A 16,767-nucleotide genomic window follows, 5' to 3' on the forward strand; every position below is an offset into this window, starting at 1 on the left:
CAGTCAGCTGAGTCAATGTTGTCACTGCTGGCACCCTCTTTAACGTCTCCTGCACTCCTTTGGTTTCCAGCAGTGACCTAATATCTATGTGCAAACTATCCAACTGTTAAACTGAAGCAGGCCAACAAACTGTCTCGTACTCCTCTCTGAAACCTTTTTGAGAACCAGTACATGTAATGCTGCTGGCTTTAGTCATTTGTTCAGACATGCGTCACTTTCAAATTAATGTTACTCTCAATTTTATTAACTTATTCTGGCAACAGTAAAAGAACAAGCCACAGTCTTGCAGTATTACAGTATGTGCTGTTCGGTAGATTGACAGTATGTCTAGGGACACATATAACATGAGGTCAGTTTTATTAATTTAGCTAAAGGATTTCTGTTGAGGAAAACTCAGAATATGAACAAGGTATTTAGTGATTTATTTTTTCTGTGTGCACCTCGTGGTAAAGGCTCACAAACTGTGTAAAAACTGCAGAATTTGTGATGTACGTGTACCACTGCCGGTGCTGAAATGTGAAAAATTCCTAATGTTCAGATGTATGTCAACTGTGCAGTTTAACATAGTCTTTTATCATATTGGACCAGCTTTGAGGCTGAGATTAGAGATTACATCAAGACACTTATAGCGGGTGTCTCATTCCAAAAGTTTTTTTTCTTTCCTCGTGTCATTATTATCATGTTTCTCCAAGACATCCTGGTCTTTTAAATTAGCTGAGCGAGTCAAGATACGAGAGAGAAAAGCATGCATTTGCAATCTGGTGCTTTTCCACACATTAACTTTAGAAGGTAACCAGTGTGTGAATTCAGATATGAAGTGTAAAACATAAGGTGCTCTTGGATTCATGGAAAGGATTTCATGAATCTGTTAAAAATGTGCGTAATTTTTAACCACTCCTACTTTACCCCCCCCCCCCCCCCCCCCCCCCCCCCCCCCCCCACCACACACACACACACACACACACACACACACTCCCAATTCAGCCCTAGTCTTGAGCAAATTGTTAGGTTTGTCCGCTGAGTTTCTCCGCCTATTGAAGCCAAAGCCACATAGGTGGAACTGCACAGACTGTGTTTGCATGCTTGGGCATGCTTGTATAGCTCCTGACCCTTTTTTGTATTGACTGCCACATGTGTTTGCTTGGAAAATATTTTCTGCCTGAATTGAGATGTAACAGGACCGCTGTGCTTCTTTCCTGACTGTCACACTTTCTGCTTTCATGTAAAACACGAGCAGACAGCATGTTTAAACTGAAAGTCAATGAGAAATTTATGAATTGCCAGTTATTTTTATTACTTAGTTGCCTTGTCCCCAAGGCTGGCTGCTTGAATTATCCCTGTTGCGCAAACACAGAACTGCTACACTCTTCCTGAGGGTACAAAAGCAATCATGACGAAGCACAAATGACAAAGCACAAAGCTGAGCCCGTATCATCATTGTGGTGACTGCGCATGTGAGCATTCCTTGCAGTACTGTACTTTCCCATGTTATCGTATTTCTGTCACACTTAGGGAGAAAGATCTGAATGATACTGCAAAACATACATAGCTTATCTATGTTCATTTGATTTGCTCTAGCAGCTAGGTAAATTACTGAATTGACTGAATCTGGCAGATGAAGCACCTAAAATGTTTTTTCCCTTTAAAAAGACACGAGCACAAGTGCTCAATTCACATAAAGGATAAACTGATGACAGTTGAATATCAAGGTCATTTTCAGTTGGAAAACCCCCAGATACTGATTATGACAGACTTTGAAGTGATAAGGTTTTACATGCAAAAGGTCAACTTCACTGTTGTAGTAGTTCAGAATACTTTTTAAGGCCACAGCTCAGGAGCAAAAAAACCCTCCATCCTCGTTCATGGAAGTTTTTCAGTTCTGTTATATCAGTACAGCGTAAAATGTGAGAATTAATGAAATCTGGTCAAATGAAATTTACTTGATTGGTATACATTCATATTTGAATAAATACATATTTGGCTGTATATATTTCAGTAGCATTTTACTCAGAATTTTATTTCATGTTTATTGAGCGTGAAGAATCATTTTTTGGAGTGTGAGTTTCACAAAACTTGCAAACATTTTTAATCCCCATATATTATTTCCATTCAAAGCCTTCAATACATGTTACTGTTAACCACACCTTCACGCGTTCACGGCCCTTAGATAGTAATTCTAGTTTATCATGTTGTTTGGCTCCTGTGACTGTCCCCCTCGACAGCTCAGCTACGGTTTAGCTAACATATTTCCTTTTTCTTCCACTGTTACTAGGGTGATCTACTCCGAGGTGGAAGCCAGAGTGAAAAAAGGGGGTGATTGAATTTCCTATAATTAAAATGAGAAATGGTTGAAAGATACAACAGAGAATAATGGCATGCTGTCCCTGAGCCGGTTGAGCAAGGGATGGGTGGCCTTTGTACACACTTTACTTCTCAATGTTAATGTCCTCCACTGGCAGGATGGCCTTTCTATCGTCCCTCTCTTCACAGCTATTATGCTGGATAATAAGTTCATTTTATATTATGAGTGTCACTGCTCTGAAAGGACTCTGTTGCAGATATCGATCGAACAAGTTCTCTTTAGTTTGTTAAAGGGGGTGGTTTTCCAAATCGGATGAGTTTTTCATTTATTAATTTTTTTGTAAATACATTTAGATATCATTGAGACATCATATTAGAAGTATGTGTTCCAGTATAAAGGTTTAATGGTAGAAGGAAAGGGGTAATGCACGAAGTCTTTTTGGTTCTTAGATGTAATATGTTCTCAAAGAAATCAGGTTTGAAACAGTTAACAAGGTAAGCTTGTAGAAGGTCAGTAATCAGATTTTAAATGATTTTCTCATAGCCCAGGTCTGTCTGTTCATCCATCCATCCACTGTCTTCCACACTTCCAAATATGCAAACACTGTCCTGTAGTGTTTTGCATGTAGACTGTATATAAAAGATGGATGTAGCCACTGTGACAACACACTGTTTTATGGACATTTTGATACCTCATTTTCACCACTTTCATATTTTTCTTTCTTTTTTAACCAAAAATGACCATATTCAGGTTACATTAGTAATTTAACAACTAATGATAGCAGGCTTTGTTTATTAAGCTGCATCCACTGACTGTATGTTCTAAGTAACAAGCAAATAAAATGCTATGATTTCACTCGTCTAAATGATAGCTCATTGGACTGGACGTACTAAACTGCACATTGGTGTTGCTGTGTGGTACTTTTAGTATTTCTGGAAATCTGGTATGTCTTTAAACAAAAACATTGACCACCCAAATGGATATTATATATGGTTCATTGTGCCAGTCTGTAAGCATGTTGATAGCTGACGTTAGCTATTTTAAATGGTATACAGTCTGGACTGTTTTGAGCACTTTGCTGTTGGCTTTTTGTTTTTAGCTTGGAAAAATGCAGCTTAAAGATTTTTCACATAGTTTTTCAAATCTGAATTGTAACTGTGACGTCAGCACATAAATGGACTGACGTGCGTCGCTCAAGTGATGATCCCTAATTATCCCTAAATATTTCAACCTCAGTGTATTATATAATTTTTTGACATATTTTGGATTAGAAATGGAATAATAATATAGACCTTTTCATGTTTGTGGAAACCCTGTTGTTCCCTGTTAGTTCTGTACAGCGGCATTGGCGCACAGCGCATCAACAGTTCGAGAGCTGGCACTGCGAATCATCTTATCTATGTACCAAAAGGAGAGAAGTGCCGTCCTAAGCTACCTTCCACCCAACGATGCTGCAGTACGAAAGAACGTCCTCTACAAAAACCTCTTTGATGGCTTTGCCAAGATTGATGGAAAGCTGGTAGAGACTCAGGCAAGTGTTTCTTTTCCCCATTGCTGGTATTTAATTTTTATCTTATACTTGGTATCTTCTCTTCTTAAAAAAAGAATATTAAAACTACCCCAGAATTTGAATGGCTATGTAAAATAGCACCTGAAGCCTCAGTCTGAAGAGCTTTAGGTGTGTGTAACCTTAATTCTAGACCTTAATAACAAGAGATGCCATAACTTAAGAAATGAAGGGTAATAATGTGTAAAAAACTAACAATTACAGAATGAAAATGAGTGGATAGAAGGTAAGCATGGTAGAGAACTGAATATGAAATGGACTAATGGCATGCCACCTTCTCCCAGACTTTAAAGAAAGGTGGGGGTCAGCCGGACGGACAGAAGGAGAAGGAGGAGATCCACTCTCTTCAGGAGCAGCTGGCTGCCTTAAAAGAGATCACAGTATGTTGTGCTGTCATCAGTCTGCAGTGATATCACATCTCATAACAACTGTTAATTTCTATTTATAACTCCAGACTGTCTTTTTACCTCGTAGGTGGTCACACACCAAGTAATTCACATGCTTATAATACTTAAACATTATAGCCTCACTTGCCCTGTCTCAATTAAAGGCAAATGATTGCATGTCTGTTTTTTTGGAACTTTGCTTTTTGACACTGACTGTTCTTATATATATATATATATATATATTTTGTCTGCTTGTAAAGGAGAGAGGCAATGAAAGCACCAAAGGACAAATAGCCAAACGAGAAGTTCACAAAGCTGAGAAAGATTCCCAGAAAGCTGGCAAAGGAAGTATGTACCTACATAAATCACACTTCAGTTCCTACTCACATCTGCAGGTCTGAGGCAACGCACAAAAGGGATATTTGTTTCTATGTGCTGACAAGGATGTGCCGATAAGCTCAGTGTTTTGAAATAGGCCCTGCTCATATGCAAACGGTAGTTGGAAAGGTGTTTTCAAGTCACAGTTACCCTTATGTTGAGCTGTAATTTACCTGACCCCCCCCGCCTCCAGCAATTTTGACGAAAGAACAATTTTGAGGACTTTGAGGGGATTGAAATTTGTAACACAGATTTCCATTTATGTGGTTTACTGTGTATCATAAGACTACAATAATCCGATCAATGGTCTTATAGATATGAGAGCTTAAAAATGAAAAGAAAAAGTGTTTATATTCAAGTTTATTGTTATATTTGAAAAAAAGACATCATATAACAACAGTATGCAGACGGCATCTACGACCTCAGAATTTATAATCTAATTGTTATACCACTGACAGATTTTGAGATAGAGACCTAAAGTGTGTCCCTCACACACTTGACTAAATTATGTATGACCTATTACCCCAGTACTTCAGCTGTGCCTTTAGCTACAGAAATAATGGTGCAAAAAATTGACATCAGCACGAGTGAGCATTACCTTTGCTTGAATAGCTTTAAAGTTTGACAGGTAGGGTTGGTTAAAGTGTGTAGAAACACAACCCTGTAAGACCCACCCCATCAAAAAATAGCCAGAAAATTAGGATTTTTTGCAACTGAGATGTTTATTAACCCTTATAACAAAATCCACAATTTTTTTTGCATATCATGTTGTGTATGATATATTTTTATTATATATTTATTATATATTTTTTGCATCGCATTTAATAGATTGGGCGTTTTTGTTAACTTTTTGTTAACAACAATGTTAATTTTAGACAAAAAAAATAGTTTTGTCCATAACATTTTGAAATTATGGCAAGTACTGATCATGTTGATGAGATAGAGGTCTCAGAAACTCATGTATCAATTACAATACAAAGGGCATTATAGGGTTAATAGAATAATACATCAGTCATGCAAAGTCTGAATTACAATATGGGTTTTGATTCAGTAGTGCTGGCTGTTACAGATAACTGTCTTATTAATTTCCAGCTGTCACAAAAGGGTCCCAGAACAAGAGGATGGAAAGTGGTGATGTCCAACAATCAATCAACTGTCTGGACAAGTATGTTACTTAAAATCCTGTAAGCTATATATATGACTCAAATGGCCTTTATTTTTGAGAGTTTTAGTTTTTAGTGTGTATTCACTGCTTTTTCCAGTCGAGGTATTCATTTATCTTTCATTTTGTGTTCAGTAATTGTCCTATGGTAAACTTTGGTACCATTTGATCCTCTAACTTTACACTCTGTTGTAGCTTGTGTATATTCTGCAGTAAAAAAGACGAGTCTTTCACAGAAGACGGATTGGACCTTCACTACTGGAAACATTGTCCGATGTTGCGGCGCTGCGACGAATGTCGACAGGTAGACTGCTAATTTTTTATTTATTTTTCTCACTAGGTTTTCACTTCTGTTATAGAGCTGAAGTCAAAGAGTTAGATCCAGCTGCTGAAAGTATCTGTACTGCATTACCAAGTTGATTGAGTGTAACTTTGCATTGTGTTCACAGGTAGTTGAAATAGCCAGCCTTACGGAGCACCTACTGGGTGAATGTGAAAACAGGTCCAAATTCAGCCAGTGCCCACTCTGCTCAGAGGCTGTGGCCAGCGAGGACCTGGCTCACCACGCTCAGGGTCCTGGCTGCAATCGTGAGTTCTCTCTGATTTTCCATGCAACAGGAAACTGACTATTTTTTTTATTTTTCTCTGTTCTCACTTTCATTATTAGGTGGCAGAATGGTAGGCAGGAATGATTGTGAGAGCTTGGTCTGTGCATGGTAGGCCTCACTTATATGAGTGTAACTGAGAAAAAAAACTGTACATGACAGCGAATGACAATTTCATAAAATCAAAACTGAACCAGTGAATATCCAATAATAGTAATAAGGCAGCACTTCCACAGTATATAATGCAGCTATTTTTTAATCTTTGGTAATTCAAGGTTGGAGCTATTTTGGTTTAACTACATGAAATAATAAACTGGGAAGAAAAAACACATTTCAAAGATTTGACCTGATAAAAACAAAAACAAAACATTTACATTCTAAAAACATGTCATTTTCCTAACCTTGTATATTACCCTGTATTTGTTAGTCAGGTGTTAGCCAGGCGACAGGAGGTGAGGCCTAATAATAATAATAACTAATACACACTAAAAGAAGATTTCTACTGAGCTGCATGCTCTCTGTAAATGTACTATTTATTTATTTATATCATTATTTACATTTTTAACTCTGTAATCCTGGAGCAAACTAGCATGCAAATAAAGCCTTGACTATTTGGCTGCATATCATTTGGAGTGAATGATCAGTCTGACTCGTAGGCCTGCAAATATCAGGTCTGCAAAGCAGCCAGCTCCACAGCTTCCTTGTTTTTTTGTTGGGTTTTTTTGCAGTTTTACAGTAACTTAGCTATTTAGTTATCCTTTAGTTACGTTTCTCTTAATCCATGTCTGTGTTGGGATTTTCCCTTCCTTATTTTACCGCAAAAATTTCCTCAGTCAGATTTCAGCATTTTATTAGTTTCAGAAGGCATACTTCCTGAAATAGTGATTAATTATTCCCCTATAGATAAACCTGCTTCCCCTCGTGTAATTTTCCTCCTGGTTTTAACTCGATTTTCTCTGGGTTTCTTCCACTGACTTTGGGTTTAGCACCCTGTGGTTGTACATTTCTTTGATTGTGTTTGGTTCAAATTATTGAACCGTTCTGTCTGAGAGTTTGTAACCTCTCTTTTCATAGTTGAGTACCGTTGCTGCATCGCATTTACACTTGTTCACAAAGCCAGCATCTTCAATATTCTGCAATAAAACACTGCAAGGCTTACACTACTTCTCCATCAGCAGCCATATGTTCCATGAGTAATTGACACCGGCAAGCCTTTTGTTTACAGTAGTTCCTGTTGGTTAGGCAGATAAACTAAACTTTCACTTGTGCATAAGCATACATTTGCCACAATAGACACAGTGCTCAAAGCTGTGTTTTGTTTGAAGCAGCTTTCTTTCAGTACTGTAAATTCATTTATGGGAACTTTTCTGTAATTCTGTAAGAGCTGACTTGAAGGTGTCGTCTTTGTGTTTCAGCCCCCATTTTGGGTAAATGCTTCAACCACTGTCCTCTGTGTCACAGCAACTTCACGCCCGGAGAGGAGGTGAGACTGCGTACTTGCACAAGTCAGCTAGTTAATTATAAATAATGGCAACAAGTTTCACCATTGATTTATTGGCATATGCAGAAGTCTTCTTTGTCAGAAGCAGAAGTAGAAATGCTTCACATATAATAAAATAGAGAAGCCTTTCACAAACAAGTGAGGCTTTAGCAGCAAACAGGTGTTGAAGTAAAGCACAGCTAATGTTGACCTTTAAGGACTTCAAAGAAAGCAAAGCCTTTGTTCTTAATGGGCTGTTTCATTGAGAAGATGAAGAAAGTACAATCACATTCCTCACATTCCTGCTAGTCTCAGAAGAACTAAAGACAAAAGATTCTGATTAGCTGCTCATAGATAAAACTTAACCGGATACAGATTATTCAGTTTAATTCATTTTATTTGCATACGACCAAATCACAACAACAGTCACTGCAAAGCTGCAAGTTATATTGTAAGGTAAACAATAATACAGAGAAACCCCAACACTCAGATGACTCCCTTTGAGCAAGTACTTGGCAACAGTGGGAAGAAAAAAACCTCCCTTTTCCCAGGAAGTAACCTCTGGCAGAACCAGGCTTAGGGAAGGGCGAGAGGAGGGATACAAAACAAAGATACCCTGTGGACGAGAACCAGAGATTAATAATAACTGCAGCGTGGATTAGAAACGCATTCACACATAGACAATGAACACATCTCATCTTCCTACAATTGCAAAATAGACTATTTTATTTGAAACAGCGGCAGTTTGGCTGCTGACGCAATTCACAGCTCGGTATTATGTAGGTGAAGTTTCATCCTGTTTGTTTCTATTCAAGATTTGACAGTCACTGCGTCAAATGGGAAATATAATCAAACCTTGAATACACATTTGAATAGAAGTTGTTGAATGTAATATAAACACAGGGATAATAGTTTTGTGTCATCTTTAACAAGCGGTGCTCGTATTTCAGTGCTTTTGGAGTCGCACAGCCATCATGCTTCTCTTTGGTGTGTCTGGGAAGCTGAAAGTGGATACGGAGCAAACAAGATTCTCTGTCTCACAAGGAGACGTAACGCTTGGTTCTCCGTTTCATTCATCCTTCGTTCTGGTTTGTGTCTTTGTGGGGCCTAATGAATCATGCAACTCATGTTTCAAAGAGACAATCTTCCTGCACATGTACTCGCCCCGCCTGCCTCAGTTAGCAGCAACATTGTTGAGACACTTAATAGACCAGAGCATAAAGACCTAAAGGTGTGACTGTTGGGGAAAGTTTGTGGATGTCATATATTACTTAATGTCCCTTGGCAGAATTTGTAGAGCAGATGTTTAATTTTTTCCGAGGAAAAAAAGGAAACGAGACTAAAGCAAAGTTGTAAACATAATGTAGTAATTGTCCTTTTTATATATGGATAAATGCAACAGTTTGACTCGATCGCCCTTTGTTTACAAATATCCTTTCCTTTCATTAATATTCTATGTAGAAAAGCACATTGCCAAAGAATGATGCTTTACTGCACACTACAGTGACTAACTTCCCTCCTCAGTACATACTGACAGTCTGAAGTCAAAGTAAAAAGAGAAAAGGTAGATCTCTAAATGAAACAGAATTACTAGAATGAGGAAAGATGTCTAAGAGGTTTCAGAGTTTTCACTAAATATTTTTTAACTGTAATAATATTAATGTGAGTGGTAACCACAAAAGTACAGCTTGCTTGTCAGGTGTATTAAATAATATCCATTTAGTCCTGTTGGTATGACAAAATATGGGTTAAGAACGATTCAAAAACAACAAAGAATCACAAGAATAATTATTGATTAAACTTCTTAATCCTTAAAAATCACTTGCAGCCTAAACAAAACATGAGATTTAGATTATACACATCATTTTTTCCAACTTTTTGGTGACACGTGCAAAGCATTATTGAGACTTTCCTGTGATGCGTTTGTGCTCTCATTAAAAGTTTGACTCACTGCATGCAGTTTCTCACTTCACGCTCTCACACAAGGGAGAAGAAACTCACAGAAAGTTGCACTCTCTTTGCTGGAGGAGAGGCTGTAAGCCCAATGAAAGACTGCAGTGTTAGTAGGTAGGGAGGGCAGCCATTCAGACCTTGACTGGGCCTACAGTAACCCCATGGTTGTCGCAGTCGTGAAAGTGCCTGGGAGAGGAGCAAACTCACTGAGCTACTTTGTCCCTGTTCCAGGCCTGGAAGGCTCACCTCATGGGCAGGGAGGGCTGTAAACAAAACTCACGCAGGACTGCGGCAATCCAAAGAACCCAGCCAGCACAAGGTAAAGCATTCATACAAATCCCGATTTTTTATTTTTTATTTTTTTTTTAGCCACTTTCCCAACGCTTACTGTGACAGGTACAGAAAGCACCCACACTCAGCAGTTTTCCACTGTGGTTTTGTCCCCCAGTTGATAAAAGGATGTATGTAAATTATAGTGAGAGATTAATTTGGAGTCTAGTGTAATGGGCTTTAGTGTATCATTTAGATTGATGTATGCTAGAACCCTCCTTTTTGGATGTGTGATTGATTGTTTTTGTTTTTTTTATATCATACCTGATTGTGTGGTGATGCTAAAACAGCCTGTATTACTGTTTACATTATTTGATGCCAGAGAACCTTTGGTCCACTGTACACTTTAGGGCCATGGATCATTTGAAGCTGTCCTGTGGAGCTTTTTTTGTTGACAGTGTACACCTACATTTTATTAATCTTTTGGCATGTTACTACCACCAAATGACCATCGTGAGAATAACTTGAAACGTATGAAACAGGGACCTGCTCTGAAAAATGTTGCTTCATAAGTCGACTGTTTTTTCCAGTTCATCTTAATGTTTTCATTCTCACTGGCCGTCTTTGAAATTCTTTCCAGCTCACATTTGGAAAAGTGGCGTATAGGTGCATCACTGGTTTATAGCACAAACAATAAGTGTTTGATCTAATCAGAATGACATCACCATGTTATGCTGACATCGCGAAACCTTTTTGTTTATACTGGCCTTTCTAGTATTGCAGGTTTCTTTGTTCAGTCTCCTGAACAATTTATTCTTGTCCTCTGTGGAGGGCACGACTCTGAGAACTTTTATGTAATCTACAACATCTTCTGCCAAGAGGAAACCCTGTGCTATCTGCTGACAACTCATTTGTTGGGGCTGGGCTAACAGGTTTTTACAGATGTTATGATTCCTAAATGATTACTAAAAATCAAATAGTTACTTTTATTCGGTGTCCTTTGTGGTGGAAGACAAGGTGAGACGGAAAGGATTTTACTCAAAATTGTGCAACGTAGCGCTGTCATGAGAGGAAGTGGAGGAGGGCCAGACAGAGTGTGAAGGTGAAAGCTCAAAGGAGGATACACCAGCTTTTGAAGAGCCTGGGCAATGATAAAATGATCACATTCACCTTACATTTACATAATACATATTATTTAATGTAGGGCTTTGAAGTTTTGTGGTATAATAATTCCTAGAATGTGTAATAAGAATACACACACACACACACACACATGCACACACAGATCAGATAAAAGTTTGATTTCTTCTTTGACCCTGTTGATCAGTATGATTAATAATATTTATCCTACAAGCGCGTTAAACTGTAGCTCCCCTGTTGTTATCAATTCAATATTTAAACAGTACTTACATTTTGCAGTATGTAGCATTAAACAGGAAAACAGGATGATGCTAACCATTATCACCAAGATAGCTGGTCCTCTGAATACATCAAACAGACAATAGTGAACCAGGTTTTAGAAAAAAATTAATATCAGATCACACAACTCAAAGGGAGTTGCTAATTTCTGATGGTAGCATTATAACGTAAAACATTATTCAGCATATTTGTGTTAATGACTCAGATAAGGTAGGATACAGTTTTACTGGTTCTTTCAAAGCCCTTTCTTACATAATACTTCTTACATAATATTTTCATTTTTCTGCTGCTTAGCCTCCTCAAATACTGGCATATCATCCTCTGAGCTTTCACCTTCTTGGTCTGTCTGTCTCTCCTCCACGTCATCTCCTGACAGCACAGTGTGACTCCCCTTCCACGATTCTGAATCCTGTCTGCCTTACTCACCACTTTGTTATACCTTCCATGATCATTCTTAGTGCCTTATAGATTTGAGTTAGTATTATGTATGCATTTAGAGAGTTAAACTATCTGGAATTATGCGTTAAAATGATCTCATAGTTTCTTATTTCAGGCCTGTAGAACAAGTGAACAAAATGCCTGGGTGTGCCTCATAAGTGATGAGGGTGATCTACTCCCTTTGCAGCTACACTTGGAAAACCCCGGAGACTATTCTGATGATCATCACACCACGTCTTTATGTGTAAATACTGATGTGTCAAAACCGGTCGCTAAGGGTAGAGAGGAGGTGGTCAGATGTTGTCTTTATGGGGGAAAGAGTTTATATTCATCAGAAGATAGAAGACAAAAGAAGAAAAAAATTTGCCACAGCACCTTCCTTTCAGCCAGGAAATTTAAATGATCTGGGAACTAAAATCAAAATATCGAAGTAATTTTTAGGCCAGGTCTTGGGAGGTTAATGACAAAGTGCATGCAAGAATATAAAGGCTCCCTGCTTTAATGTTCCTCTAGCAGTTTACTGTAAAGTATCATTTTGTTTGTGCATATGTGTTTTGGTGTTTCCAGGCAGAGCTTTCGGTGGAACCAAACTAAAGCAGGTCTGGTCATATGGAGCCCGAGCCAGAGCCAGGCCCATGGGCAGGGGCAGCCGAATCCCATCACTGGCTCCTTTAGCCAGAGAGTATCCACCAGGGAAGCGTTAAAGCTGGTCTGAAGAAGCCCAGAGACGTCCCCTCACACTTCAACAGGAGAAAGCCAACAGTACCAGACGACCCCACCCACTCCATTATTTCCACATTCGGGCACTTTTGAGACGTTTCAGATGTATTCACTGACATATGCAATATATTTAAAGCCATTATTACTTTATGATTGAAGCCATTAATATATTTAAAGTCTTATAAGATCACAGAATTACAACACGGTGTTTTACCCATTGTTGAGACGATGACGTAAATTCTAATCCTGTTATGTGCGACAAAGTTCACACAGAACAGAAAATGCTTTTCACTACACGTCAAGCCTCTAGCCTCTCACACACCTGTCAAGTAAACATAGGCACACAGAGTGCTGTTTGCTGAAATCCCCTTATAGGATTTGTTGGTTTTGAGGCTCTTTTTTTTCACTGCCATTTAGAGCATCATTACAGAGGAATTGTACAGCTTTAGCGGGTAGTCCCTCACTGTTGGACTGCACTTCCCAACTGTGACTTTGTGTGACTCACAAGATGGATTTTAAACAGAGTTTGTGTAAAGGTAAAGCAGCAGTGTACAGGGTGATAGGACTTTAGGCTTCAGGTTTAGGTTGTGTTTTAGAAGTTGACCCCTTATAATGCAACCAGTGTAGTGAGGTTTTATGATTAGTTTCTGAGTGGTTATCTGCAATTTATAATTTATACATCCTTAAACTGCAGTACAAGCTCTCGCTTATAAACATGCTATCGCAACGATTTTCTCACACCTAAAAAACAAACAAACAAGTGTAGCATGTAAACATTTATTTTATCCTAACCTTCAAATTGTAGAGTTTGAAGAGGCCAAACCTCTTGGAGTATGTAGAACTTCACTGCTTGTCTAACATGGCTTATTGCCTTCATCTGTGTAAATGTGCTAGTGCAAGTTTGGACCTTTTAAGATTTCATCCTCTGATCCATGCACCTTGCAGATAGCTAGCTGTCCCATGGAACTCCACCCACCTTCTAAACACTGTAAGGATTGGCAAGTTTATGCTGCAGAGCACAACTAAAATCAACAGTTTCTTGTGTAGAATCGGTCTACACCAGATGAATGGGTTGACAAACTTCTATGGGTAACCGTCGCAGTTTCAGTAAAAATATGTCTAATTGCTACATCCCTTCAGAAGACGATGACTCATACCTTCTTGCACACCCAGTAACAGGAGGAGGAACGAGGTCACAGTTTAGTTACAAGCAGAAGATGTTCTTTGCTTTGAGGGAAGCTTTGCTGTCGACTTCACACTTAGCCAACTGTTTACATATTTGCTTTCCTTTTATAATAATTCTATATAGAAATAGCACTTTGCCAAAGGATGATGTTTTACTGCTGAATTTCTAGCACACTGCCGTGACTTACTTCCCTCCACAATGCCTACTGATAGTATGAAGTAGAAGTAAAATGAGACAAAGTAGGTCTCTGAATGAAACAGCACTGCTAGAATGAGGAAAGGAGTGGACATGAATATGCTACATACTGTATGTACACCGCATTTTTTCCCTCCAGTGTTCAGAATCACATCACTGGCTTCAAACTGATAGAATCACAAGCTGAAAAGTTAAATCCTACATATAACATTTAGCCTGGTTTATAATTATCTCTTAAGTTGTGCTCATGTTGTGCTGCACAGTGTTATGATGACGACAAAGTGATTGTGATGTATCTGGAAACGGTAATAACATTAATGTGAGCGTATGTTTTATTAGTGGGGAAACAACTTGCTTTAGTCTGCTTCTGTACTGAGAGCTGCAGCAAAAGTAGATGTAAAAGTTGTGTTCATGCATTTGTAGTCAACAGCATTTTGACTTCTTTTTTCTGCAGATGTATTTGTTAAATAAAGCATTATTCAGGGACCATTGCACATGTGCTTCCATGTAATCAAAATTCCCCATTAGTGTTTCACCATAAATGTTACATGTTATACACGGCTCTATTTAAGAGCCCCCTGTGTATTAAAAAAATGGGCAGTGTCCAACTTCCAGGATTATTGTTGAGCAATATAAAACACATATCAATCAAGTTTTGCAACGTTATTCAGTGTTTACAAGAGAGCTCTGGTTTTATTGACACTAACACACATGAATTTACAGTGTTACACACACGTGGTTTCTTTGGTTTCAGGGCTGCCTCTGTAAATCTTACAAAACAAGGTAAAACAGAACCAATATATTATCTTAAAATACCCATAATTTGATTTTTACAATTTACAATTTCTATTCAATAAAATAATCATTCAAATATGAATGCAGCTGTGTGTTCTATGCTGTAAATCATGTAGTCGCATGTTGCACTTGAACGTTGCAATGAAATCCTGAAGTCGGAAAAGGAAGCTTAAGGGAAACACTTGGATGTAACAAGTCAGTCTTTTTCGCACCTGCACGAACACCCGTGGGTTTATTACATCTACGTCTCTAAATAAGTTTTTAAATTCAGATTAAGGCAGTACAGTCTGGAATGGCACAGAAACACGGGTGCTTTCATAATGCGAAAGCTGTGCTCTAGTGGTTTTTACAAAACGGAAAATCAACCCATACAGAAGTGGAGAGGAGAGCGCCAACCTGCCGAGTCAGCTGAAAACAAATCAACCCTTTTAATGTGACACACAGTATTAAATTCAGTTCCTCTTCCATGTCAGACCCCTGCGTAACGGTAAAGGAAAAATTAACGTGACTCCGCAGATTGCGTAAAGATCATCGAGTATGATCGGCCAAAGAAGACTTCCCGTGAGCTCAGATTTAGTGAATTTATTTACTTTCTGTCAATCATATCGAAGTTTTTTGTGCGCAGATCAGGTCTTGGCTGTGCACCACGCTCCACATCCTGAGCAGCTCCTGCGCGCTCAGTTTGTGGACCACGATCAGGTTTTTATAAAAGCAGGGCTCTGTGTTCATTGTGCTCGCCCTGCGTCTGGTGATGCCGAATGTCCTGAAGCCCGGATGCATCTCTGGGGATAAGTGAAGCCTCTGCAGACACATCCCCAAAAACACGTCGTCAATGGGGTACAACTCCACGCCCTCCGAGGTCACGAAGAGCCTACGGGCTAAATAGGCGGACATCAGAAACCCCCCACCTCCCACGTAGGGTGGATACGGCTTGTCGTACAGCTCCTTGGGGATGTAATATTTGCTCTGTCGGTTTCGGATGGGGATCGCCTTGGAGATGGTGTCCCCCATAAACAAGCGGGCCGCTTTGCGCTGCTCCACCTTGAAGTCGATGAGCTCCAGCAGGTTGAGCGTGTTCACAAACACATCATCGTCTCCCTTAAATATAAAATGCACGTTGGGGCAGTAGATGTAGAACCACTTGAGAAAATTGACCTCTTTCAGAGTCAGGTTGAAGAAGGTGTCCATGAAGTCCCACTGCAGGATGTCCCCAAAGATTTGGTCCTCATACTCGATCAGTTTCTGTAGGTTCTTGGCGTCTTTGCCAGTGTTTGGGCTTCCGAGTAAAAACAAAGTTTTAATTTTCTTCCCATTTACGGTTTGCTCCTTCCCCCAGGTTTTACGCACGGCCTCCCTCCGGTCGTGCTGCTCGATAACGGACTTGACCACCATGAGGAGGTGAACGTTTCCATCGGCGCACTTCTCCGGGTGATTGATGAGCATGGGGAAATACCTGCAGTGTCTGTGAAGCACAAACTGGTGAAATCTCTGGTCCAAGCGCCGGAACCAGTCCTGGGTCCTCACCGATGCGTCCGCGCTACAGTTGAGAACCTGCGCGTCCCAAGAAGCCCGAGTTACGTTCGGGACCCGCTGTGTCTCCAAATCCTTGACGGGCACGGGAGAATCTGAGGTCCCCGAACTGGTCACAGCTGTCTTCTTAAATGTAAAACACTCCGAGCCGCACCAGGCCGGATCCCTCACATGTTTAACCCCCACTGCGTCTTTCTCCGACAGTTTCAGCTTTTGGATCATGAGAAAAGACGCAAAGATCAGAGACAGACTTAACAGGGGTTTCAGAAAAGCGGGGATCCGCTTTCTACGAAAAAAGTGATCCATTGCTGTCACCGTGACACGCTGGGACCCTCAGATGCCTTCATAATGTTTCACAACTGTGCGCCCGAGTGGAGACCG

General features: G+C 39.5%; 2 protein-coding genes across 3 annotated transcripts in view; one reads left to right on the top strand and one right to left on the bottom strand.

The window, feature by feature from the left end:
- Positions 1 to 14,938, top strand: part of cep104 (centrosomal protein 104) — a 44,289-nt gene extending 29,351 nt beyond the window's left edge. For both annotated transcript variants that reach the window (XM_063463616.1, XM_063463617.1), the window contains 9 exons: positions 3,633 to 3,833; positions 4,154 to 4,249; positions 4,516 to 4,603; positions 5,726 to 5,798; positions 5,991 to 6,099; positions 6,245 to 6,383; positions 7,816 to 7,883; positions 10,065 to 10,152; positions 12,528 to 14,938. In XM_063463616.1, the coding sequence (XP_063319686.1) occupies positions 3,633 to 3,833; positions 4,154 to 4,249; positions 4,516 to 4,603; positions 5,726 to 5,798; positions 5,991 to 6,099; positions 6,245 to 6,383; positions 7,816 to 7,883; positions 10,065 to 10,152; positions 12,528 to 12,664 (999 nt within the window). In that variant the 3' untranslated portion in view covers positions 12,665 to 14,938. The remainder of the gene's footprint in view (positions 1 to 3,632; positions 3,834 to 4,153; positions 4,250 to 4,515; positions 4,604 to 5,725; positions 5,799 to 5,990; positions 6,100 to 6,244; positions 6,384 to 7,815; positions 7,884 to 10,064; positions 10,153 to 12,527) is intronic.
- Positions 14,939 to 15,333: 395 nt separating this feature from the next.
- Positions 15,334 to 16,695, bottom strand: b3gnt7l (UDP-GlcNAc:betaGal beta-1,3-N-acetylglucosaminyltransferase 7, like). Its single transcript, XM_063465282.1, has one exon. It carries the CDS (start codon positions 16,690 to 16,692, stop codon positions 15,457 to 15,459), a length of 1,236 nt encoding a protein of 411 aa, XP_063321352.1. The 5' UTR covers positions 16,693 to 16,695; the 3' UTR covers positions 15,334 to 15,456.
- Positions 16,696 to 16,767: the final 72 nt, after the last annotated feature.

Source organism: Pelmatolapia mariae, linkage group LG20 (genome assembly GCF_036321145.2).
Source record: "Pelmatolapia mariae isolate MD_Pm_ZW linkage group LG20, Pm_UMD_F_2, whole genome shotgun sequence".
Lineage (NCBI taxonomy): Eukaryota > Metazoa > Chordata > Actinopteri > Cichliformes > Cichlidae > Pelmatolapia > Pelmatolapia mariae.